The 26,679-nt window shown below is 38.1% G+C and overlaps 2 protein-coding genes across 2 annotated transcripts in view; one reads left to right on the top strand and one right to left on the bottom strand.

Annotated features, from left to right (window-relative positions):
• The window catches only part of Miga (mitoguardin), a 32,266-nt gene that overhangs the window by 4,448 nt on the left and 1,139 nt on the right, over positions 1-26,679 (bottom strand).
• On the top strand, positions 2,267-26,481 carry uzip (beta-pore-forming protein unzipped). The gene is made up of 5 exons (XM_029305585.2): positions 2,267-2,327; positions 20,908-21,124; positions 21,416-21,789; positions 22,316-22,653; positions 23,643-26,481. The coding sequence occupies exons 2-5, from the start codon at positions 20,908-20,910 to the stop codon at positions 24,205-24,207; spliced, it is 1,494 nt and encodes a 497-aa protein (XP_029161418.1). The 5' UTR covers positions 2,267-2,327; the 3' UTR covers positions 24,208-26,481.

Here is a 26,679-nt window from a genome sequence, read left to right on the forward strand (position 1 = left end):
ATATATGTTATATTAAAATGTTACATCTATGAGTGAGAAATTACAACTAACATGGATGTTACATGTAACGTACATGTTATATTACCTGTTATATTCCGTTTTATTATAGCAATGTAACAATTATATATTGGTGTTTGCTGGGTAGCTATGCGATAATTAAGCTTTAAAAAATGATTTAAAAATGTATACGTTAAAGTGAATTTCAGACTTTGTAAAATGGAAATGCGGAGTTTGTCAAATATTAATCTCGCGTGTTGCGGATATCGAGCATACAAAAGTTACATAATACAATTGAAAGGGAAAAGCGAAGCGGGGGTAAACACAAGCTAAAACTCGTGATTAATATATTTCAGAGCGAAGAGAATACTAAACCCTTTTTAAATTCATTGATGTATAATATATCAATAGGCTTGAAATTCGCGTTTAAAGAACGACGGGGCTTGTTGCGAAATGGCTTCGATTCGATGTATATATTCATTCGTCGATATACGCGGCCTCTGATCTTCGCAGAAATGGATGAGATATCGATTGTTCGGCGCGACGCCGCGCCGGTGACTCCTTGTGTCCGCAACGACGCTAATTTCGTCCTCGACTTCAATTTCAAACAAGGGCGAGATATGCAGCGAATCGTGCCTCGATCGTGTTTGCGCGTTACTCCTCGTCCGCCGCGCCGGTTGAAACGAAGATTCGCATTCCTGAAATTGAGCGAAGAAGGTCAAAACGCGGCGAAATGCGCATTCCGCAACTGCGTCAAAATTCCCCGTTTAAAAATATCAAATCTTTGCAAGATTAATCACATTTATATTCCCTTGAATAGAATTAAAATTAGAAAACCAGAGAGGACAAAATTTATTCTCGCAAGTGACCCTTTATATATATTTCCTACAGAAACAGCAAGATGCATAAGAAATTAAATTCTTCTGCTGCATTAAAAATAATACATTCTCATCCTCTAAATCCCGAAAAGGAATCTATCTTTTGTTCCAATTGGAGAGAATAATTTATATATCCGAAGCGATATATTTTAAGAAGCATAACCGCAAATTTCGGAAGTACGAACAGGCCTTCCCAGGGCACCGGGTCAAGTTCCTCGAAAGGATTAAACCTACCTATCTACCTAAACGCGATCCATCGTATACCGGCATACCGGTGGCCGATCATTACACGACCCCTAGGACAAGGGGATGTCGTAAGACATGGAGGGATGCCTCCCCGGAGAAAACGCGGCAATGCGACGCCGTTGCACGCCCGGCGTCAATAATATACCCCTAGAATGACGTAATCGCTGGGCCGGCCGGTCATTGGAGGATGCGTCATCCAATGGTGAAGGGTCGATACGACACGCGGTCCGCGAAACGCGCGCGCGCGCGCTGCTTTGAAGCTCGCGTTTCGCGCTAAATGTCATTTTCTTTTTTTCCATTAAAATAACGTGTTCTGTAGAAAAAATCCTATCTCTGCGATTCTGATGTTGCTTGATAATTTTTAACATCGAGAAACTATGATTAGATTGACTCGTGAATCGCGTTCATTGATCGTGATAAACTTGCGCAAGGGGTGACTCTGAAGAATCCTCGAGGGGACAATTGCATCGAGATTGAAGTTAGGCTCGTATATCCGGAGGTGGCAACCCTGATTGGAAATTAAGCCCGATTAACTTCACACCTACACCGAATATAATTCAAAATCATAAATGTCAAGTCTAATAACATAAATACAGATAAAACTGTCGTTAACAATTGTATCGTTATAATTATCGCATATATCCTTTTTTATGCTTTGTTTTATGTTATATTTTAATTTTCCGTAGGAGGAACAATGCAATCTTTTTCTCAATTTCGAGATTCGAATGAAAGATCGTAAAGTCGAAATTATAATGCGCGAATGCGCGCGCAGAACGGGAGCGAGGGTCAATGGGAGCGCGACGAGGACGGAGCGCTCGACCAATAAGCGCGCGACAAGGACGGACGAGATGGCGGCAGAGTGGGGGAACTGGCGTTCGCGGTACGCGCTGGCGTCAGTCGGCAGTCAGTTACTCGGCTACGTTTGACGGTGTCGGGTGTTCTTGCCGCTGTCTCGATCGCGCTGCGCGCCTACAGCGAGTATTCCCGCTTGTTTTCGCACGGCCGTTGACACGCGCCGTTTAGATTCGTCGACCGAAAGTAACGCAGGATAACGCATCCTCGACGAGATTCAAGTCCGCGCGGACAGATCAAGCGAGAAATATCCCGAGTGCTACTCTCCCCTGCGATTTCGACTCGCGCGCGAAATTGTTTGGATTAAATAAAAAGATTTGTCGACCAGCACACGCCGAAAACGCGGAAAACACGGTGAGTATTTTGTTGATATTCCCAGGATTTCTTATGGAAATATATATACATTGTGAAAAATATGTTTTTTCTTATTGAAAAAAAAATATTCGAATCCGCGTAGTATCCTTGGATGATACAAGGATAATTCGATACAACGCAATTTCGTCGCGAAGAACGCCATTTAAAGATCCAAGTCAGGCGTTACGTAGTATCCTCGGAAAAAGGATTTTCACCCTTCCTGCTTTCCTTCCATCCGAGAACATCCTTTCCGCGTCGGTTAGTGCACACTTCCTTAAAATTGTTTTTTTTCTCATAAATACGCCACGATGGTGACTTCGCTTTGAGGAAAATCCTCTTATATGATTAATATTTAAATATACGAATTTTTAACTTTTTTTATGCGCACTTTGAATCTCCCATTTTTATAGCCACCTTCAGGGTGGTGGGATTCTGAAAATCGATATTTGATAAATTCGCTCGAGGCGTTATCCACTGGCGACGTATTTTTCAGGTTGATACTTTGAAACGTGCGACGCAAAAATGTTCTCTTTAAACAGGAAGAGATTATCAATATATAAATGAAAGATTACGATTTCAAAAGGTTACTTCCAGATGTACCTCTCTAATAATACCTATTCTTCGACATCTTAGCGTCCCATGACCGATAGATCAATAGAATCGATCCTGGTCGTTCTACCCTCGAAAAAAAAAAAGGTGAATCTTATTGTTCCCCCCTCGCGAAGGAACGCATCTATCGTGAGAGAGATCGAGAGTTCACGAACAATATTCAGCCTCGGCCTGGAGGGAAAGAGGGAGGCAACACCTGGGCGTACCTTGTTTATTACGCAACACTCGCACAACAAGCGTAACAGATACAAATCCGCAGTAAAAAAAAATAAATAAAAATCTGTGCACTAGAGAACGAGACCTGAAACTGATAGAAAAAAATCTGCTATAAATTTTTTATTCGAGGACATGAGCGCCCGCAGGATTTTTCCCAGGAGGACATAATTAAATTTTTTCTTGAATTTCTTTTTAATTTTCTTTCTATATTAAATTTTTTAATATTAAATATGTAAATAAATTCCAGTGCTGAAGTCAAAGGAAAAGCAAACGCTGAATATTTTACCGATTCCTAGGGGGCAAATGCCCCTCCGGACGCCCATGTTTGAGGATATATACCACCCTTAGCGCATTGAGACGTATAAAAAAAACATTTGTCGAAACGTCATCCTCCCGAGGTTGATCGCTACGGTTTCCATTTCGCGGGATTTAGGCTCGCGCTTCTATGGGGGTCAAGTTCAGGGGTCAATAGCTCGGTCGGGCGGCGGTGTAGGAGCCTCTGGCGAACCTTTGAGGAAAAGTGAATGCCGCGGCGGGGCACGTAAGTGCAGCAACGGGCCGGATAAACCGGCGGCCACACGAAAGCGCGATAGCCGGCAGATCGATGGAGGTGCCTGGTGAACTTGGAAATTCCCCTAGCACACGCGCACTTCCTCGTCGCTCTTTCTTCCTCTCTCCTTCCTCTTACTGTCTCCGTTTCTCTTCACGGATAATGCACGCTCGAGTAAACGCGCGTACACGGCCGATTAAGAAACAGGTTATCCTCGCCTCGCAAAATCCGCGCGAGATGATTCATACTGTGCCCCGAAGAAATGTGGCGCGGAGGAGAGAATTTTTATTCGTTTTTTCTAGATGACAAAAAAATTGCGCGCGAACCTCCAGATTTTATCCGAACTTGAAAATTTATTATATACTTGCATTATTGCTATATCAATTTTTTTCTTTTCTTATTCAATAAGAGGCTTCGATTCCGATCCCTTCGAAGAGATTACGAGGGAACGAAATCGGATCTGGCGTCTGAAACGCGATTAGAAAGAAAAGAGAGATTCCAATCTTATCAATTTTTCCTTCGCAGAGTACATATTTTTCCCCGCTGTCGGGCGATTTTATATCAATCGATTTCCTCGGGAAATAATATCTAAAGATAGCATATCGTCCTCCCCATTCTTTTCGGTTTCTGTGTGAAGGATAGGAGGGTTCGACTCTTCCCTGGTTGCGTGACCAGAGGTATATACATATATATATTACATATATTCACGACACGGGAGTTATACGGATTAATATGTGCATTGCGAAGGTTTCCGCGATAAAACAATAATTGGCGATTAAGCGAAATTCCTAATATTATTGCATTAAGCCAATTTAATTCGCAGGATCGAGTGACGCACGCGGTATTTTAGTTGTACAACGGTACAATGGATGCTGAGTAACGTTCTCCAAGGCGAAACGATGATGCCGAGTGGCACTTTGGTGCACGTATATAACAACGTATAACATCAATGACGTTCCGAAACGGCGTCGAAGAGAAATACGAGGTTGACGGAAAGTGCAGAAAGAATTTTCTCTTAGAATTTACCCTGAAAATCCTGGGACAATATAGTATTGAAAGAATTTTATAAGAGCGCGCTTCTCTATCGCAATAAAAAATATTAATATCTACCATAATATAGTATAAAATATGTTTGATTAATTTTATTATATATAATATTTTTTATTGTGATAATTATTAATCAGAGAAACTCTTATAAAATTCTTCCAATACCATATTGTCCCACGATTATCATGATTTTCACGGTAAATTTTAAGAGAAAATTCTCTCCATGTATAAAAAGAAATTATCGGAATTTATTTCACGCGTAATAATTCCGCGAGGTGTAGTTAGTAATTGCAGATTGGATAATCGCTTTTCGCAGAACCCACTGCAATTTTGTCTCCTTTCCGATTAACATCCAGAAGCTATGCGAATTATGAGATTTTAACTGCGAGAATATTACGTGTTACGTCACCATCTAATCATCTGCTACTTTTCTAATAATCGTCCACTTTGTTGCCACATTATTACTCTACCTATATCATAATTTTACTTTTTATTAAAATGCTATCATGTTTTGATTGAACTGCTGTACAACAGTTGCAATTTTTGCTCGCATTTTAAAAATTCATAGAGATATGAATAAAAAATGATTTATCATATAGATTAATTTTTTACATCTTGTTTGAGATATGTACATTACTTTACGATTGCGTGTTGTGTCATCTTGCCACTTCGTCGGAGAACGATGACAGATGCATTACACGGTGCATTTACGCAACCGTGCGCTTTCAGTATAATTAATCGTAGGTAGCTGTAGGGTGTGTAACAGTGTAACACGATTTTCAGGTCGAAATGTACGAGAGTTCGCGAGTAATGCAGCCTTTGCGTACGAAATATGATTTTGCGTGACCCGATTCGTCGTTTTCGCTTTGTGAATCTTCAATCAAGTCAATAATAACATTATATATATAGTCAATAATGACATTACATAGTCAATAATAACATTAAATTATATATATATTTAATACCAGGCAATTAATTAAATCCAAGTATAAATGAATATCGATAATGACTATACGTTCCATCAATGGGGGAATATTAAGTTTCCCGCAAATATAATATGATAATTACTTGTCAACCACAATTTGCGGTCTCGAGCCGCTTATGCAACCTTAAGCAAAGATAAAATCTTTTCTCCTGCCAAAACTAATTGTGCTACGACTTTTTTTCTCTCTTATTCAAATATTTCCTCGAATTTCCTTAGCGAATTCTCAGTGTTGATTCCTATTCTTGACATTTTTCATATCATTGAATCTTGGTATTTGCGCACGAAAAGAATTTATCCTTAGAATTTATAAGAATTTCTCTGGTTATATTTAATATTTATCACGATGAAAAATATCAATATGTACATATATAGTAAATTTTACTATGTAATTTGACAATTTTTTTCAATTTTACCTTCATTGTAAGCTTTACGGAAAGAATTTTCTTTTAGAATTTATCCTGAAAATCATGGGAATCATGGGACAATAAGGAAGAATTTTAAGAGTTTCTCTGATTAAATATTTATCACAATAAAAAATATTAATATGTACATATAATAAAATTAATTGAACATTATATTTCATTGTGGTAAATATTAATCAGAGAAACTCTCATTAAATGCTTCCAGTGTCATATTGTCCCACGATTACCATAATTTTCAAGGTAAATTATAAGAGAAAATTCTCTCTGTGCGATACTACTAACAATTTCAATCTTCATATATCAGCTGTTTGTTGTCATTGCTTTTTTCTATATTTCTTTATATGAGAGATCTTCCGGTTTTTTTTTGTACTTAAAATATTTCACTCATCATGATGTAGGGAAAAGGTTAAATATAGATATAGGAAAAAGAAGAGTGTCTTACACCAGGTGCCGTGTCGTGTCTCTCACGGGGAGGAGAAGCGCAAAAAACTTTCTCGCTCAACGACGCGTCGATGGATGCAAATTGCCGGCGTAATGAGATACGCGATCACGTTGGATATTAGGTAATAGCGACGGAGCCCGCCCTCGTGTGGGTCGGGTGAGGATGGCTTCTCTCCCGACCCTGATGAGACTAATAAAAGTGACATTATTACACGCCCCGGCCGCGTCGCAACTAGCCTTTAACCTACACCGACACGGCTGTTCGTCCCGATTTTCATAATCTGGTTCACATCGTCGCATCTCTCTCTCTTCCTCGTCTCAGATTGTGTCCTCCTCTTTCAACAACGCGATGAAGCACGAAGGACTCAGGAATTTGTTCGTATTTTTTTTCATCAACGCTAGTGGGGAATCTGGATGCCTTCACTTAGGAGGATATTAATATTCCCTCGTATCCTTGGGATGACAGTTCGCGAACTACTTGTGCGAATGTGTGTATACTTTAGTGATGCTAAACACAGCTGATTGTGAGTTGCGTCCGATAAAATAAAATTAAACATCACGTTCGATGATTCTCGAGATGAAAATCAATCACGAGTCGCGCTTACTCATTATTATTTTTAGAACATTTCGTTTTCCCAATCAAATTTTATCATTTGACATACCGATCACACTCTGTTATCCGTTATCCTTCTACAAATATATCATTTCTTTGTATGATGCGTCGTTCCTTCATTCATACGTGGAATTTTATAAGAGAATTGATTAATTTGATAAATGTAATATTATTCAGTCATGTTGTAAATTTTGATCTCTTCGCATAATATTTACGTTGTCACATATTTTACTTTGTATATATTCAGAGAGGACGTTCTCTCTCGTAGAAGACAATAAATAACATTAATAAGAAAGCCACGTGGAAGTAGAGGATAAAATCGTTCGTGTAATAAATAAGCTACTTTCCTTCCTCCTTGCCAGGACTTGATTGTAAAGTAAACCGATGGAGGTCATACTGTATTAATTGTAAGAGAGCCACGTCATCAACTATGAGAGAAGCTCTTCTTGGTTATATATCTCGATGAATAAGCCCAGCGTGATATATAATGAACTCGTGATTGTCCGAAAGGAGGAAAGGATCCTTATTTTCTGTCATTAGTGCTTATTTCGAGATAACGGTCGCGGAAAACAGTAATAATGAATTCCTTTTTATTTTTTTACAGACGACCGTTGCACTTTTCGCGATCGAGAGATTATTACGAACCGGATAGCACGCGAGATCAATTTCTTGTTCGTGATCCGTTCGCGTAAGAGAACCGTGGGATCGGATTAATTAAATTCTCGACTCGAGACTCATCAGCGAACACACATTCGAGATCAGCTGATCGGTTCTTGTTTTGAATCTCGTTCTCGATTTATTCTATAAAACTCGGAACCGACCACGTTTCTCAACTGCCTGATATTTTCCGCAGCTAAATCTTTATCCGTCCGATGAGAAAATGGATAGGAGAGACAACTAGAGAAAATTATGTTCCGCGACAATGGAACAATCGGTCTAATATCGCGAGGATCGCAAGAAAAGAGAGCGAGAGAGAGAGAAAGAGCGACTGTCAGACGCAGAGAATCGCGGTTTAAGTTCCTGATGCTGCGCGATATTGCCTGGGGCAATCGAGGGACGGAAATGACTTTAACAATGGCGATGTAGATACGGTCTCCGGTTGCATAGGTGCCCTTGACAGTGACAAATTGCGCGACGTCATTTTCTTCCGGCCTCGTCTTACGATCACGAAAGGCATGAATCCGCGTAATGGTGCCTTTTGCGCATCAAAACGCGTCTGACGTATTTATCGATACACCGATTATTAACCGATTTAACCCTCTCATTTTCGATCTCCCTCGACACAGTCCGCGATCTTTCGCTTTGTGTCTCGAGTGAGGAAGGGAGGACTGTCTTGTGTACTTTGTGTGTGCGAGTTAATTAACTCTGAGATTCTACGGGGTGATCGTTGCTCTACAATACTGGACGGAGGAGGAAGATGAAGAGATGCCGCCGCTCTCTAGAGGTCAATGCGAAACGTTATCGATTTACCGTTCGGTTGGTCGAGCGCGATGGCCTTCGAGCGTGGAAACTGGTGAGAAAATTCATCGAGCGTTTTAATTTGATCGGCCAGTTGTATCTCTTCCAGAGAAAGAGAGAGCTAGATCTGATCTCCGAGAGGTTTTCCATGGCTAATTAAGCCTTTACGTTCGCGAGATTTATTTTATCGATTGCAACATGTATGTTAAACTATGTCCTAACTTTTTTTTTAAAGTTGCTAGTTGCTGCCGAAAGTTTCTTAAGCTGCCTCTTCACTACAGCAACAACGAGCAATTTTGTTGACGTTCCATACTTCTTAAAAAAGTTGCTAGTTCCTTAAAGTTTCTTAAGCTGCTTCTGCACTGAAGCAACGAGCAATTTTTTTGTTCATGTTCCATGCTTCTTAAAAAAATTGCTAGTTGTCGCCGAAAGATTTTTAAGCTGCTTCTTCATCGAAGCAGCAACGAGCAATTTTTTGTTGACGTTCCATGCTTTTTAAAAAAGTTGCTATAGTTGTTCCTGAAAATTTCTTAAGCTGCTTCTTCACTGAAGCAACGAGCAATGTTTTTTTTTTTTTTTTTTTTTTTTTTTGTTAATGTTCCATGTTTCTTAAGTGTTTCTCGTTGTTGCTCCAAGGAGGAGCTTTAGAAAGTCTGGTTTTGTGGATTTACGGATGGTTCTTCATGGTCGACTTCCTTCGCGAGATTCGAAGTGCACGGTCAACACACGAATCCGAGAAAGAGTCAAACACCGCGGGGCACCATGACGTAAGACGATAAGAGCCAAAGCTGAAACGTCCACACTTTTGTCTCGAAGGTATTAACTGCACGAATCGTATTTCACGTATACCCGTCGTCGTTATTTTTGTTCGTAAACAAAAGTTTCTTCGCTTCTCTCGTTTAGAAAATATATCGTGGCCAATGAACGCATTAATTACAATTAATTATAATTAATTATTATAATTTGTGTGTGCCACAGATTATTACACACTTTAAATAAATTTTCGCAAAGCATTAATATGAAAAAAAAAGAAACAAATTATATCAATATATCATAATATTAATATAAATCTCAAAGAGAAAGTTGGACGAAAAAGATTTGTGCGCTAACGAGATAGTTATTAACGAGCTGTCCAACCTAATAATTAGTTTCTTATATGTATGTTACTTCTCCATATTCGAAAGCAAGCGAGAGATATATTTCGGATGCGTGATTCAAGTGAAATACTTGGCACAGGAAGAAGAACCCAAGCGTGTCAAAACCAAGAAAAAGAGAAGCCCACTCATGAGGTTTTTCTTTCGGGACTATTCGGTGAAAGTAGTATTTTCGAGAGACCATCCACCTCTCCAAATTCACGATGTTGCAACATCGGACGCAGCATCCGAGAGGAACATCTCTTCCGCATTTCCGCCTCTTTTTTTTTCTACACCGCACTTAAAACCGAGTCAACTACCCGAGGAAGAAAGAGATAGAAGAAGCTTTTGTTCCTTTATGCGCGCTTATTGCGAGCGGCTTCTTCTGAAAAGAAAAGTGTATGCCGGCGAGAGACGACAATGCGTCTCGGCTCTTCGCAAGTCGTCACATTTATTTCTTTGTTGACGTTGTCATCGTTATCGAGGGGGAGTGTAGGATTTCTCTCCTCACCCACGCATCTCGCGAGAGTCTCGCACGTGTTAAGAACGACGGAAAGAACGCGAAGGATCCTTCCTCTCTCGGCCGACTGCAGCGGCTCTCTTTTCTGTGTATATGTGCTGTTGCAGCGGCAGCGGAGGTGTTATCATGGTAACGCTGTCCGCTGATAGCGCGTGTGTGTGGCGAAAATCGATATTTCCCTCATTTCGTATTCCGCGAGGCAAGGGCATGCCCTATCTACCTCCCTTCCGCCACCCTATCATCCCCCCTTTTTTCCCCTGGACGAACGTGTCCCACGTCAGTTAGGCCGAGTTGCCCTCGAATGCGAAGACACGCGCGCGATCCCATTTCAGAACAATCGCAGTCTCCTGCATCCTGCTAGGAGAATGTTAACATCCATCGATGCTTTAGCAGAGTTGATAAATTAATTATTTTTTTTTAACTAACAATAAGGTAAATTAGTTGCTTGTAAAATTAATTTAGTTGTTAAATTAACTGAATTTAAATCAAAAGTTAATTTTTAAAAACATTATTTATATTAAATTAGAATTTTGTTTGTTAATTCTTTTTAAATTTATAACAAATAACAAAGAAATATTGATTTTTATATATATTTTGGTATTATACAATTGATGACAAATGAACATAAAAATTAATAATAATTAATTCAAAAATAAGATATTTATAACTTGTAAAAAAAGAATAATGATGTTAAGATTTTTAAAAATTAACTTGGGAAAAAAGTTAATAAGTTAGTTAAAGTAAAAAATAACTTGAATAACTGAGTTGAAGTTAAAAATTATTAACTTTTTTTTAAATTTTTAACTAATTAACTAGTTATTACCCAACCCCGCGCTTTAGAAATTATTCTTCGCGATCTAATTTTTTCCCCCCGAGAAAGATTTATTCTACCTTCGATCCGGTTTCTGCTCGTATTTTTACGGAACGAGAGATAAAAAGGGTTTCGTGTAGAATTAGAAGATCTCTGGCACAAAGGGAATTTTCTCTTAGAATTTATCCTGAAAATGCTGATAATCGGGATAATCCGGATGGTATATTGGAAGAATTTTAAAAGAGTTTCTCTCTGATTAATATTTACAATACAAAATATTATAATATGTATACGTAGTAAAATTAATCGAACATAATTTATATCTTATTGTGGTAGATATATTCAATATTTTTATTACTTGTTAAATATTAATCAGAAAAACTGCAATCGTAACCTCCTGTATTCTTATAATCCTTCGGTAACTATATGTCCTTTATTTTAGAGAACAGTCCTTTATTTCAGTATAGCTATCCTTTAGATTTATTTATTTTTAAACTCAATTTTGTCCTTGAATTTAAAAATATTGTCCTTTATATTACAATTTTGTCCTTCATTTTTTATTTAGCTTTTCATTGTCTAATGTTGTAATATTAACGTGAGAATTTATACAATGAAAAAAAAAACGATTTTTTTCCCTTTTATTGATCTCTACTTTGGTCACAAACTGACTTGGAAAATCACATATGTGAAAACAAAGCCCTAAAATTTTCAAATTGCCCTTTGTTCTTAGAAAATATGGTCACCGTATATTATGTATCCTGCATTCTGTTAGAAGAATGAACATCTATCGACTCTTTAAAAATCACAGTCTATTTTTTCCGAGAAAAATATTTTATCTATACCTTCGATCCGGTTTCAGGTCGTTATTTTACAGAACGAAAGATAAAAATGGTTTCACGATTTAGATTTTATTCTGTGCCAGAATAAAAGCTCGAAAGCACCCGCACGCGAGCTTTGAGAGAGGAAATGACTCTCCAGCCATTCGGATTCATTTCAGAGAGTGCATGCATGCACATGCACTTTCTCTTAAATTATACTACCGACGATATTTAGCGTGCCGCTGTAATTTATCGTGAAAGTCAATTATCTAATTTCGTCGGAAATAATCTCGAAGTCGCTACTGTTCAACGTTTCACCGGTGAATAAATTAAAATATAGGGCGAAGAGCGATTCTGTGCATATTATTATTTCCAAAGTCCGACACGGAGATCGAATAACCGCCAAAATTAAATGTTTGGTTTATTGTTTGTTGCCGGGTTACCTCTATTCCTGGATTCGCGAATAATCGATGGGAAATCGGGGTCGCTACTTCCCTCCTCTGTCTCTCTTCTCTTGGCAGTTGACAGTTGATGTGTAATTGATCGCGCAAAATTGATCCGAAAAGCCTATTATTATTTCAGAAACCACGACCAAGATCAACCTAGCAATATTAGTTTGTGGTATCGCGAGTCTAGTTAATGTTCAAAATACTTTAGTAAATAAATAATTGTTATTGACTTGTTTTCAATTTTATCTTCTTTTCATTCATTGCAAAAATATTTATATCTACCACAATAAGATATAAAATATGTTCGATTAATTTTACTATGTACATATTAATATTTTTCAAAACACGATCTACACTCCATTCCTCTCAGCCAATAGAGCCACACGCGATGTTATTGCGACAAGAAAGAAAGAAAACTTGGAAACTATCCTCACTTCCCCTGTAAAGAAATAGGCGAGAAAAATATTAGTCCGAAAGTCGGCTGAATCGGGAATTGAACCCGAGACCTTCAGTTGGAAGAGCAGTCGCCCGGCAAATGGAAGGTCTCGGGTTCGATATCTTTACAGGGAAAGTGAGGAGAGGAACAAGAGGAATTTCTGAGATCCCAACCATAGGATACAAATTCCTTAGTTTCCAAATTTTCTTTCTTTCTTGTCGCAATAACATCGCGTGTGGCTCTATTGGCTGAGAGGAATGGAGTGTAGATCGTGTTTTAAAAATTAAGGAGTCGACTTAATATTCTTATTAATATTTTTTATTGTAGGACATATTAATCAGATAATTTCTTATAAAATTCTTCCATATTGTCCATGATTACCATGATTTTCAGGGTAAATTTTAAGAAAATTCCCTCTGCGCGCAAGTTTTGTTGAAGATTAAGAATGATTCTGAAATATTTCAAAATTATAATCACGACGAGCTAATGAATAAGTTAATCTGGATTATAAAACAAATTTTTTTATAATCAATGAGCGAATTGTTATGAAATATTTAATATAGAAACTCTCTCTTATAAAATTCTTCCAATACCATATTGTCCTACGATTACCATAATTTTCAGGGTAAATTCTCTCTGTGTGATATCACGAATCTAATAATGTCCAAAATACTTTAATAAATAATTATTGACAATTTTTTTTCAATTTTACCTTCTTTTAATTCAAGTCAGTTGCAAGCTTTCAGATGAGAAGAAGAATTCAAAATTGTCGATTTTTCCGACAAAAATGCGAGCGAGCAACGTCAGCTAAACGGTGGAAAAAATATTTTGCGGGAAGATCAAAGTCTCGTAAATCTTTTTTTTTGGCCGAGACAAACTTGCCAAAGACCGCGTCCCAACACACATTGGTCCCAATTAAAGCAAACGTTCGTCAGGGTCACGTATAAAAGTCGTCTGTACCGCAGTTAAGGCCAGTGGGTCACCGGCGCATCAAAACACGTAATGCGTGAGATGTAACGCGAATAATGGTCTCTCGCATTACGCACGAAGGACATTCTTCTTCCTACTTTGACGGACACGTAATAAGTTTCGCTTCGCCAGCTTCGACACGCTTGTCATCGCGATAAAGTGCACCAGTGATCTCTCTCCATCTCTCTCTTGCTCCGTTTTGCATCAGGCTGGCCTATTTATCGCGCCCTGAATATCAATTTTTTTACGACTACAATCTCGCTCTCCCATTTTATATAATCGTAGGCAAACGTTTGCGGAATGAGAATCGCGATGCAACGACACGACGTGGGATCGATCCTCTTTCAATTCGCATACGACCCCGTCATCTGTCATCGCACTTTGACGCATCAACTCGCTCATCTCGTTGATTCACCAATCGACGTCTACGATTTTATTAATCGGGGTCTCGACAAACCTTGCTTTAAAAATAAAAAAATCGAAAACCATATAGATCAGTGGTTCTTAACCTTTTTGAAGTTACGGAACACTTTTAATTATAAGAAAAATTTGCGAAACACCAAAATTATTAAGATTATAAAGGTAATAACAAAAATATGCATAAACATATTTTTATTAAAAATTATACAAATTATGTAACAGTAAAACAATTTTTATTTAAATTAAAAAAATAATATTCATAAAAAAATTATAGTAGGTTTTTCTTTCATAATTTCGTGGAACACCGGTTAAAGATCCACTGCCATAGATTGCTGAAGCTCGATCATCTTATTGATTCACCAATCAATGTTCTTACGAATTTATTAATCGAATCTCGACAAACCTTGTTTTGAAAAAAAATTTTAAATCGAAAACCATAGATCGTTGAAGTTCGTTTATCTCATTAATTCATCAATCGACGTCTTTACGATTCTATTAATCGGGTATCTCGATAAACCTTGGTTTAAAAAAAATTTGAAATCATAAATCGAAGATTATTCAAACGACTAGTAAATAAAATGGTTATAAATATACGATGCGAATATGATCTTGATTCGATCTGGTTCTTTTGGATTACATCATTTTGATGCTCGCGGCAAGGTTACAAGAGAACCCAAGCATATATATGCAAAGTACAAGCTACGGGTTACGACTTACGCCTACGCTGATTTTTATCATCGGCAAGAAAAGAAGCACATCTGTATGTGCAATGTAAATATCACACTGCGAGAGAGCGTTTCTCGCATACATTATATATATTTGCAGGCGTGAAAACGAGATCTTCGCGTCGAGTTCTTGTTTTTGACCTTCGCCATAATTTTTCGATTTGCGACATCCGAGATGCAGAATATAATCTGAGAAAATAGATGGATTACATTTTGGATGCATACATAACATCCACGTGAGCGATTCGTTACATGATTATCCACACAAAGAGAATTTTCTCTTAGGACCCCGAAAATCGTGATAATCATGGACCAATTATGCAATAGTATTGGACAAATTTTATAAGAATTTCTGATTAATATTTGCCACAATAAAAAATTACTATATCGAACATTTTAGATCTTATTGTGGTGATATTATTTTTAGTGTGGTAAATATATTTTAATCAAAGAAATATAATTCTTCCAATATCAAATTGTCCCACGATTACTATGATTTTCAGGGTAAATTCTAAGAGAAAATTCTCTCTACACAAATTTTGTCGAAGGCTCTAAGATAATGATTCTGAAATATTTCAAAATTGCAATCACGACGAGCTAATGAATAAGTTAATCTGGATTTATAAAAAGATTTGTTTATAATCAGCAAGCAAGTTGTTATGAAATATTCCAATAATATTAATTTAGTTTTTATTTATTTCCGCGGTGTGCAAGAGCTATTTTTACCGAAATAAAATCAAAAAAATTCCAATATCCTGTTGCGCGCGAGATTATTATATTTCCGCTGTTGCAAGATACTCGCACAGGGATAGATGCTTGAAAACGATAAATATAAAATTACACGCTTGTATACATATATCTGTGGAGAGAATCACGTTACACACGCTGATGCAAATGAAACCGCGGCTTCACCTCGTGACTTTTCGAAGCGCCGAATTAGCGAGCCGAATTAACGTTTCCATGCGATTTCGCTTTCGCAAATCCACGAAACGCGTAATAAACATTTACGATGACTCCGCACGGAGAAAAAAAATTAGCTACCACAGCTAAATTTTAGCTGTCCATATATTACACATGAAATTTAGTTATCATGCCTAAATTTTAGCTATGACAGCTAATATTTTTTAGCTGTAACATTCTCCGTTAAACTATGGCTAAAAAATAACTAAAATTCAGGTTGCAATATATGGACAGCTAAAATTGAAGCTGGTAGCTAATTCTTTTTTTCCGTGGAGATTCCTTGAAAAAAGAAAGAAGACGAGTTCCCGCGACTTCCGACACGTGTTTACGATACCTCAGCGGCGCCGTCTTAAACCGGTTAGAAGTTACACTGCAGTTAATTCACTGACAAGAGAACTGACGAGAGAAGAGAGGAGTAAGCGCTTTTACAGCGTAGCCGCACCGCTTTAAAGTCAAGCGGCAATAAATCCGCACACACGCTCATCTCGTCGCATTACACGAGTTACAAAGTCAATGTCGCGTCGTCGTAACTCACATCTCGTTTGCCACGACGACGTGGAAATTCGCGAAAGTCGCACGGAAGATCAACCAAGACGTCAGAGAGACTCGAGTTATATAAGAAAACCGCAAGAAGTAAATTCCCTCGCAAATTACAAGTCAATATTCGCATCGTTAACTTTTACGCCGTTTTCTCGTGTCTCGCTCATTATCGGTCAGGTTTAGTTTCCGACGACGGGACATTTTTTTTTACCGTTCATCGAAGGCGAACTCCTTATTCTCGTGAGAATGGAAGAGATCGCGAAGCAATGGAAAAAAAAGAAAAAAAAATAAATGACGGATACAACGGCGATGGAATTCGCGGCTAACGGGATTTCTTGTACGCTACCTACATAAAACGAGATTACGTCTGATGCGGTGGATCAGTATCAGTATCCGAGGAGAGCGATGATGAGAATGCAGAAAGGGAAAATTCGCTTCTCCGAGTTGCGCGCATATTTATTTTTGTTGAATAATTTTTTTTTCAACCACACCCGATATCACCGAAACACATTCCGGTAGAATCGAATGCGGCGAATGTAAACGAACCGTGACGTTATATTTATGCAGACTCCATTACTCTGTAATTATATAGCCGAGAGCTTTGGCATTTGCCGCTTTTTATTAAATTGACGCGATAAATTTGTTCGATTTTATATGCGTTTAATTTCTCAGGTAAAATTTAAACTAAAAAATCTGAATAAAATATTTTATCAGCTTATTTTTGTATACGGAGAGAATTTTCTTTTAGAACTTACCCTGAAAATCATGATAATTGTAGGACAATAAATTGTATAGGAGTTTCTCTGATTAATATTTGCTACAATAAAAAATAATAAAATTAATCGAACATATTTTCTATCTTATTGCGGTAAATATAATTTTGTTGTGGTAAAATATTAATCAGAGAAAGTCTTATAAAATTCTTCCAATACCATATGTTGTCCCATGATTTTCAGGGTAAATTCTAAGAGAAAATTCTCTCTGTGTACAAATTTTTCCTTTCAACACATTTTATACGAACATTTATCATAACGCAATTCTTAGCTCGAGTATATTACAATAATGCGTGCGAAAAATTCGCAATGAAAGAGATGAGATTTAAAAAAATATCCCGGATTTGCGGGAAATTGTATGGACTAGTCTGAAAGGATTATCAGCCGCGTCGAATCTTTCTGACTGAATTGGAGCGATGGCATCGCGACAATAACGTGGCCGACAATGACGACTTCCGCGGAAACGCGTGAATAATAATGTGGAGCGGAAGGACGTTTTGTGGAGAACGCATTTAACGATGCGTGCGAGATCAACCAGGCTCGAATATCGCGAGATAAACTGTATCGATAGATGAAACGCACCGCGCAAAGATATAAGTCACACATATCTCTGATCAGTCTCGAACGTCAAAACCAGAATTAACTGCGCGGATAATTGAAGCAGATATGCGCGACCTGTTTGATCACTAGAGATGAATAAATTAATTCTCTGTACGATAAAAAAAAATAAATCTCTCGAAGACGATGAAATTGATCCTTTTAAGTTGTATCACGCTAACTCTCTCCACATCTGACCTTAATGTTTTTCTTCCGCTTACTACCACTTGACACTACCGTTAATTACGTCGAGGCGACATTTCAATTACCATCCCCAGCACATGTCGTCGTACTTCTCTCCCCGATAAATCGTCATTAATCCTCTATCCATTACGATATATATATCTATATATATCGTTCGCGTTACTACGGTATCACTCGAACGATATTACGGCAGGTCACGCACGTGTTTCATCCTCTTCGCGTAATTCTCTCTCGTCAGAGAGAGAGAGAAGAAGATCGATGATATATTATTTTCTCTTATAATTACGGTGACCATTTTTTCAAAGGACAAACTTGAAAATTTTAGGACTTATTTTAACATGTTTTCAAATCAGTTTGCGATCAAAGTTATCACTTCAGGGTGTCTAGCGGTCAGGGAAATTTGGAAAACCGGGCATTGTCAGGGAATTTTATATAAATCGGGAATTGTCAGGAAATTTTACTATTTATCTGATTTTTTCACGTTATTCTACATTTGTCTCAATAATTTTAAATTTTTTATTAAATAAATATAAACTTTTTCTTGTGTTGTTAAAAATCGATTCATCTACAGCGTGTTCGTTAATTTATATTTTTATCGTCGTGTTATTTTATTTCAATGTGTTTAATGAGATAAAACTAAAAAAATTGATATATAACAAATAAAAAAGGTGATTATTTAAATAGTTTATAGTGACATGTTTGTTTCTGAAAATTATACTTGTTTTTGTACAAATTCAAACATTAATGTAACATTTGAAACGCCAAGTAAAAAATAAAAAACAAAATTTTAAAATAAAGGATAAAATTAAGTTTTGAGAAAATGAATAAATCTGAAGAATAGCTAGTTGAAAAAAAGGACTGTCCTTTGAAATAAAGGACAGATGGTCACCGTACTTATAATCTATCAATTTCTTGTGTCTACTCCAGGCGTTATCGATTAATCACGAAGACGAACGCGAGACAAAAAACAGGCCAACCTTGGGAGATGTTCGGATTTTACATCTCCGAATTTAGAATTCCTGAATGTAGAAAAACCGGTTATTTCCCTCTATCTCGCGAAATATCGAATTTGACCAAAAGTGACGAAAACAAAAATGTTCCTTCATCATCCCGATTTCGCGATTATGCAGAATCCTTTTCTTGCATATAATTTTTTTTGTTATTCTCTAATGAAAATAGTACCTATATTTAAATCTATCTTTGATTTATAAATATTTCGAACGGGATATATTTGTATAAATAATAATACAATAATAAGTAAATAAATCTACTTTCGTAGAATTATTCGATCATCCTAGAGAAGGATCTTTCGGAATCTTTTTCGAGGAAAATTTGTTCGCGTCTAGAATAACAGAACGCAGAAAATAGAGTATGAAGGTATGAAGTAACTGTGTTATCGTGTAAACGGATACGGCACGGAATCATTTACGGTTACTTGAAGCCGATATACTTGGTGGAAGCTCGGATTCGGGTATGAGCTCTCGGAAGAAAAGATGCCGCCGTAAAAAAAAACCGTGTGTGAGAAATCAAGTAGCTCTCTCGAATTACCGCTTCTCGATTCGCGAACTTCATCCCGCGATTATTACACCTCGTATTAACGAGCAATTATGCAACATGTGGTGTCCTTATTAGACACAGCACTCGGGTCGATGCGTTTAATTACCTTCTACATTTGCTATCGTTTGCATCGAACTGGACGATTTCAGGTTCGTGAAATTTTTCTCAACAAGATCTCGTTATTTAAACAGTTCGTTCTTTTATAATAGAAAAATATTTATCGAAATTAATCTTAAACTTCTCTTCCAACTCGCTTCCGTCCGTTCTTTCAGAATGATAAATGAACGTTACGTTTTTCCTCTCTTCGAAAATATGTTGTCGAATTTCCTCTGGAAGGAAGGAAAGGAGTTGAGCGAATTACAGGCTTTTTCCCGTATGTTAAAACTTGCGAGGTTTTCTTTTCGCTCGTTTCCTCGCCGGACCAACCGAAGCGAAAACACGAAACCAAGAGCAAAACCGAGCCGGGGTCCAGTTATGTTCTTGTGGGGAAAGAAAGAGAGCGAGAGGAGGGTTCTCGGTTCCCGGTGTGTTAAAGACACGCTCGGCATAGTAAGCGGAAACGTAATCACAGCCCGAGGGGCTAGAGTTCCTCTCGTTGCGTTACGTTGCGAAACTAGGCTTGTGCGTCTGTTACTTTTTATTTTTTTTTTTCTGTTACCCAGACCGCGATCGTATAATGCGATCGGATAGGGAAGGGAAGTGTGCCCTGTTGCGTGTAATCACCGGAAAATCGCGCGCATTGTTTGCATAGCTCGGTCATGTCGGCGGTGACCTGCGGAACAAAAATGGGGAATCCAGAGAAACAGGAAGAGAAAGCTATATTTAACTCTTCGTGATTCTATATATATCTCTCAAAATAGTTCTCCGAATTATAATGATTAAACTAAGAAAAATTTCGCAATTATCGCAGGAACTACACAGAGAGAATCTTCTCTTAGAATTTACCCTGAAAATCGGTAATCGTGGGACAATATGATATTAGAGGAATTTTATAATTTCATTTAATTTTTTAAAAGTAATTTTATAATTTTTTTCCAATTTATTATTATTTATTTATATTTTAATTGGAATTCGAATACCATATTGTCCCACGATTACATACCATGATTTTCAGGATAAATTCTAAGAAAAAATTCTCTCCATATAGATCGATAATATTAGACCGAAGGCGAGCAATTTAATATCCTCTTCTTCGTCGGCTTATTGATTCCGACTATAAGAGACTGAAAAGTATCGCTGCGCAACTCTATACTCTGCACAAGTGTGTTTCACTTGGCTCGCCGACCAATTAACGGCAGTTTAAATTAACGTATCGCATATATTGCAGATGCTTCGACAGAGGAACTGTCACTTCGCCCTGGGATTGCTCGGCTGCGTCCTTTTGTTGTCAACTACTACCGCGGACAATAGCGTCCACGTACTATCCAAGTACGGTCATCAGCCGCTGACCTCGACCACCCTAAAGTGGCTGCCGGTGGCGCACTACAACCCGAACGAATCGAAGGAGATCGTCATCGGGGGCTTCGAGCTATCAGATGGCGAAGGTGCGCGACGACCCTCTTTATCATACAATAGATCTGTTCTTTTTGGCCGAACTAGTTGAAGCTAGTTACAATACATCTCTTCAGCTGTGCAACGTCACGTCATTGTTACGTGTCGGAGACGAGAATGTCACATTTACGTTTGTAGAGAATTAGATCATCAGAATTAATGCCAATTATATTCTCGCGTGACATTAATATCGGAATCTTGCTTCTTCGAGGAAAATTTTGGATATTTCTCGGGAATACTACAGACAATCAGTTTTCTTACTAGTAATGCTTATTCTTACACAGACGAAACTTACGCCAATCAAGCGGAGAAACCGGAAGCGAGGAAACGGTCGCTTTATGTATGTCGCGCGATACACAGCAGCGTCTGGGTGGCCGGCACCCAGAAGGACAAAGAGAGGCGTTGCACGGTGACGATACACGGCGCCGTGGAGTCGTACGAGAAGTATGAACTGCTGGAGAACATCGACGGGGCCGCGCGAATCGCGTGGGTCCACTGGGATAAGTATCTGCAGCCTCATCACCTGGGCGCGGTGTACGTCGGGGACAAGATGCTGATTGCCCGACACGCAGACGAGAACAAGGAACCGCAATACACCCACTACATCGGCACGCTCAACTCCATCGACAACTTCGGCACCATCATCTACGTCAACGAGGTGGTTTTTCGCAAACTGTATTAAAGTCTTTATCTTTGAGAATTAAGTTTGATTCATTTTTCGAGATTTCGTGAAACTGTTGTTTCGACATCGAAACTTTTTCTGGCTCCTTGCCGACTATGTTGGAATTGTGACGTCAGAGACGAGAGAGCATGCTAAAAATTCTTAGATGCCATTTCAAAATAAAAAGCACTTCAGATGGCTTTTTAGTATACTCTTGAAATATCTCGGAAAACTATCCTTCTCCCTTTATAATCAATCAACAGTTGTAAAATTACTGTAATATGAGAAAGTCTGATATAACGATCATTTTACGGGTTGTTGATTGATTGTCAAGGGAAAAGAATAGTTTTCTTGGTATTTTAAAAGTATGCTAAAGTCATCTGAAATAGTGTTTCATCGAAATATCTTTTTAAAAAATGACGTAAGAATTTTGGTGTGCTTTCTCTGACGTCACAATCTGACATGACTGCGCTGCGGATTCAGGAACCTTAACTCTAATATATTCAATTATCCTTTATTATAGAACCGTAAGGAGGAATCGGCAAAATTCGGCGACCTGTTGGTGGAAACCGAGCCGATTCGTTACGAGCTGAGCGCCGTTAAGCTCAACTGGCCTAAGAAGCGCGATATTAAGCCACGCATATCACGCATACTTAGCAACGTGACGATCACCAATCAAGGAACGGAATCGGCAAACTTAGCGGAAGCTTGCACATACACGTACAAGCACATAATCTACTGGGGTCGTAGACACGCCATCCTTAACGGACTGAGCACTACGATTACGCTGGCTAACGGCACGTCCTTGCCGAACATAACGTGGGGCACACGCGACGAGGCGACTCGCACAGAAGCCTACAAGTGAGAATTATTTATCTTTTCATTCCATTCATTCTCTTTCTCTCTCTCGTACACGTAAGTGAATTCCGCAAATTGAAATTCTTTCACGGATATGCGGAGATAAAACATTCTTCGTTTAACGAGGAAGCATAAAGACTTACAAGGGAGATCGATGTTGAAGCAGTAAGTGTCCATTTAACCTTTGGCTTTTAATAAATTCTATTCTCTCATCGAGCTTCGCTTTTACGATAACGAAGCGTGGAACAAGTCTGGACACTCCGTCGCGCATTTAAATGGATCGGAAGAGAATGATCGCGTGAATTCATGGTACGAAGCAACGTTACGTGACATTCGGTCGGTGAAAAAAAGAAGAGAAAAAAGAAAAAGAACGTACGGTTGTTGTACGACGGCATCCGTAAAATCTCATCTCTATAATTAGATATAATTAGAGCTCGGGTTGATTCCGTCTCTTTTGCTATCTCTCATTCTCCTGTAGACGTTTTTCCTCCCAGGGCACTTTGTCGCTTCCTGTACATCATTGAAGCTCTCGCGCGCGGCGGACATGAGACCAGAGTGCATTTTGCGACTTCGTGCCACCCTCTTCCCGCACGATGTGTCCTAGAATGCTCTCCGCGGCTTAAGTGACGCTTCAACGCAACGCAATTACGATGTCCGTGCATCTGATTCGCGCTCCAATTGCAGCGTTACTACGCGATAAACTAACGACGTTTATCTGTTTCGAATCTCCCATCTCGAAAGAGGAGAGAGAAACTTTTAGGTCAGATATTAACGAGGCTTTAAAATTATAAACCTGAATTATTCGGCAGAAGCTGAATAATATATAACTACATAAAGCACATATATATATATATATATATATATTTTATAATTAGATGGTTAATTTTACGGAAACCTATTGATCGACCCTTATCCCAGCTACTTATCACATGTCATATTTATCGCTCCGAAACAAATGAAGAAGAAACTATATAATAACGCGTCTGTTGCAGCGTGCTAGTCTTCCTGGAACCCGGGACGGGCGTGAACGTGACTCTGAGGGCCAACGAGACGGACATCGAGGTGCCGTACACCGCGACGTTGATCTCGCACTACGAAGACGGCGCGACGATGTCACGCGTGATCAGCGGTACCCGACAAGAGGAGACCCTTCTGGATATCGCGGTGGAATTCGGACCCGTCTACTTCCTCAGCAATTACAGCGTGGTGCCGACCACCGTGCCGCCGCCTACGACGACTACCGAACCGCCGACCACGACGATGATCCCGACGTCGACGACAGCGGCAGCGACAACGACGGTGCAGCCGCAGGAGACGACGCACCGACCGGGGCACCAACTGGGCAACAACGCGGCAGACGCAATGGATCACGACGAGAATCTGATCGTCCCACCGAAGAAGACGGACATGTCCGGTATGCAGAACGATGACGACGGCGGGCCTTTGTCGCTGAAGAACAAGGGAGACATGTATTCCGGGGTCGCGTGCGCAAAGTCGAGCTTGTTGGCGCTCGTCGCCCCGTCGATGCTACTACTGATTCTCCATAGAATCACGTGAAGATCATTCGAGTATTCGCGCGTCGCCGCCGCCCTCCTCTAACGTTAATTCCTATAAATTCCCCCGCAATAGTAATATATAACAATATAACCCAGTAGACGTACCGAACGAAACAAAAAAAAAGATTTAAAAAAAAGAAAACGCAGAAAAAAATATATAATACGCGAAAGAGAGATCGTTGTAATTTCGTATAATAGCGATTATAGCGTGAACGACTTCCTCCTTATTATTTGAACACGCACCAGCTGAATCACATCGGCATTGCGGTGCCGATATATGCTTGCCTTTAAAAAAAACTCGATATATATGATATATAATACGATACACAAATATCTATATTATTATACACATGTACACACACGTCTTAGGATAGCACGAGAAAAAAAAAGAAAGTTGTGTCTTCGCGATTGAACTGAGATGAGAGCTAGTCTCGACAATGAAAGTCAAGTACAAGAGCGAGATGCGTAATTTGGATCAACTTGAACGCGAAATGCGTTTATCCGTTATACTGTTGAGGAATCGACCGCGTGGTACACTGTGACATTCCGTCTTTTTCTAATCCCGCTGTGAGTCGTGACTTTCCAACTTATAATGTCCTATGCCTTTGCAAAATATATATAATTCTATAGATCCTTTAAAAGATCCACTAATCGCTTCGACAAAAAAAATGACGGCAAATTATTTAGAGATTATTATGTCCAGGGAGAGAGAAAGAAAAGGGAGAGCTATATACAATTGCCGTGAATAATATCTCGGATAAGTAGTAGCGTAAAATAATGTAATGTCGGAAGGTAAAGTAAAAATATAAGTTAAGCAACGGAAGAAAAAGAAGAGAGCAAGATACGCCAGTTGATTCAGCTACGATATATTTTTGAGAGATTGCCGTATAATTTTAGAAGATTGTAAAATTTATAAGGATAGCAAGTAAGAGAGAAAAACGTATAAAGAAGAGAAAGAGTATAAAAGTGGATGGGTACACGTTCTCGCGATAATTAATTCGATCAAATTCCAAAGCTATGATCGTGCAAATCGCACTATTTAATATGCAATAACAACAATAAATATTTTTCTTTAGCTTTAAAAGAACAGAAACAAGATATGATGTACGATTCAATATATATATATATATCTATATATGTACAATATATATATATATATATATCTATATTTGTACGTACCCATCTCTTACACTCTGTAAAGTGATAGGATCTGCGAATATCCTAAAATACTGTTGAAAAAGATTGTAAGCGAAAAGAACCACTGGTATATATAATAATTGATATTGTTAAGATTATATACATGTGTACATATATATAATCTTAATAATTTATTAATAAGTGGAATAGAATATTTTGGTACGTGTGCAAAATATAAAATTATTAAGTTTGGCATTTTGTGGAAATATTTTTGTTTAACTCGAATTACTCGAAAGATTAAGAAAACAAGAAGACGTATCATTTTTTTTCATACGCAATTGCGTTTCTCAGTGTTTTTACCGAAGAAGTTTTTTCTATATGTATATAATATGTAATTCTATATGATCCTTGATAGTTGTATTTGTGTAGTGAGCTTATTTATATAACATGATTTATAGATATTTTCTCTATCGATAAATAGAGCGTTACAAGTACAATTCTTATATATATTTTACTATTTAACCGTTAGGATTAACGCGATACACTTATTTCTTCGGACTAAAGCGGATGCTTTGTCTCCGTGTTTCTAACGACGTTTATCGACGTCTAAGCCTAATCAACCACACTTGTTGTGATATTCAATGAAACTTTACATAAATGCAAAGAGAAAAAAGAACACTGTTGAACAATTCGTTAATTATGAGAAAAAAAGCAATAATTTTATTGCGAGATAAGGAAAGATTTGCAAAGTGTTGCGAAAAAGAATAAAAGCGACGATGGAAAAAAATTCAAGTAAAATTTGTAGTCTCTTTATGCGTGAACGACGACATTTCTTTAATGTTTCGGGTAAATGAATATAAATATGAAGCAGCGCTTGTAAGGCAACGTAAATTCGAAAAAGGAAACCGTACGACTTTATACGATTCGAAATCATAAATATCTATTGCTTCTTGACAATTCACCTTATATCTGCCGATAGGCAGATACATAAATGTCCTAAAGAAACTAGCTATCGACTTCGGCAAAGCCAAGAATTATTCTAAAAATACCTATACTCGACGCAGATGTATTATTTGTGAATATACTGCTGTATTGTACATTATCATGTAAATATAAATACTATGTACATATACAAAAATTTTCCTTCCATTGATGGAAATACTACCAATCTTTGAATCGTCGACTAAATGAATCTTATCAAGAAAATTATAAACATTTTTTACAAAAATCAAAAAAGATGCATTAATTTCAAAAGAGTACAATCAATCTTTGGCAAGCTTTAAACTACAAGATTTGCTTAAATTTCTTCAAATTTTTATATTGCAAAAATATTCTT

The sequence above is a fragment of the Nylanderia fulva genome, unplaced genomic scaffold (assembly GCF_048542155.1).
Source record: "Nylanderia fulva isolate GAGA-0341 unplaced genomic scaffold, ASM4854215v1 Scaffold23, whole genome shotgun sequence".
Classification (NCBI taxonomy): Eukaryota; Metazoa; Arthropoda; class Insecta; order Hymenoptera; family Formicidae; genus Nylanderia; species Nylanderia fulva.

Bases quoted from the DNA above. Each gene is read 5' to 3' on its own strand.
- uzip (XM_029305585.2), top strand. From the start codon at position 20,908: ATGCTTCGACAGAGGAACTGTCACTTCGCCCTGGGATTGCTCGGCTGC. The intron at 21,790-22,315 runs GTGGTTTTTCGC...CCTTTATTATAG, and splicing joins CCATCATCTACGTCAACGAG to AACCGTAAGGAGGAATCGGC. The intron at 22,654-23,642 runs GTGAGAATTATT...CGTCTGTTGCAG, and splicing joins ACTCGCACAGAAGCCTACAA to CGTGCTAGTCTTCCTGGAAC.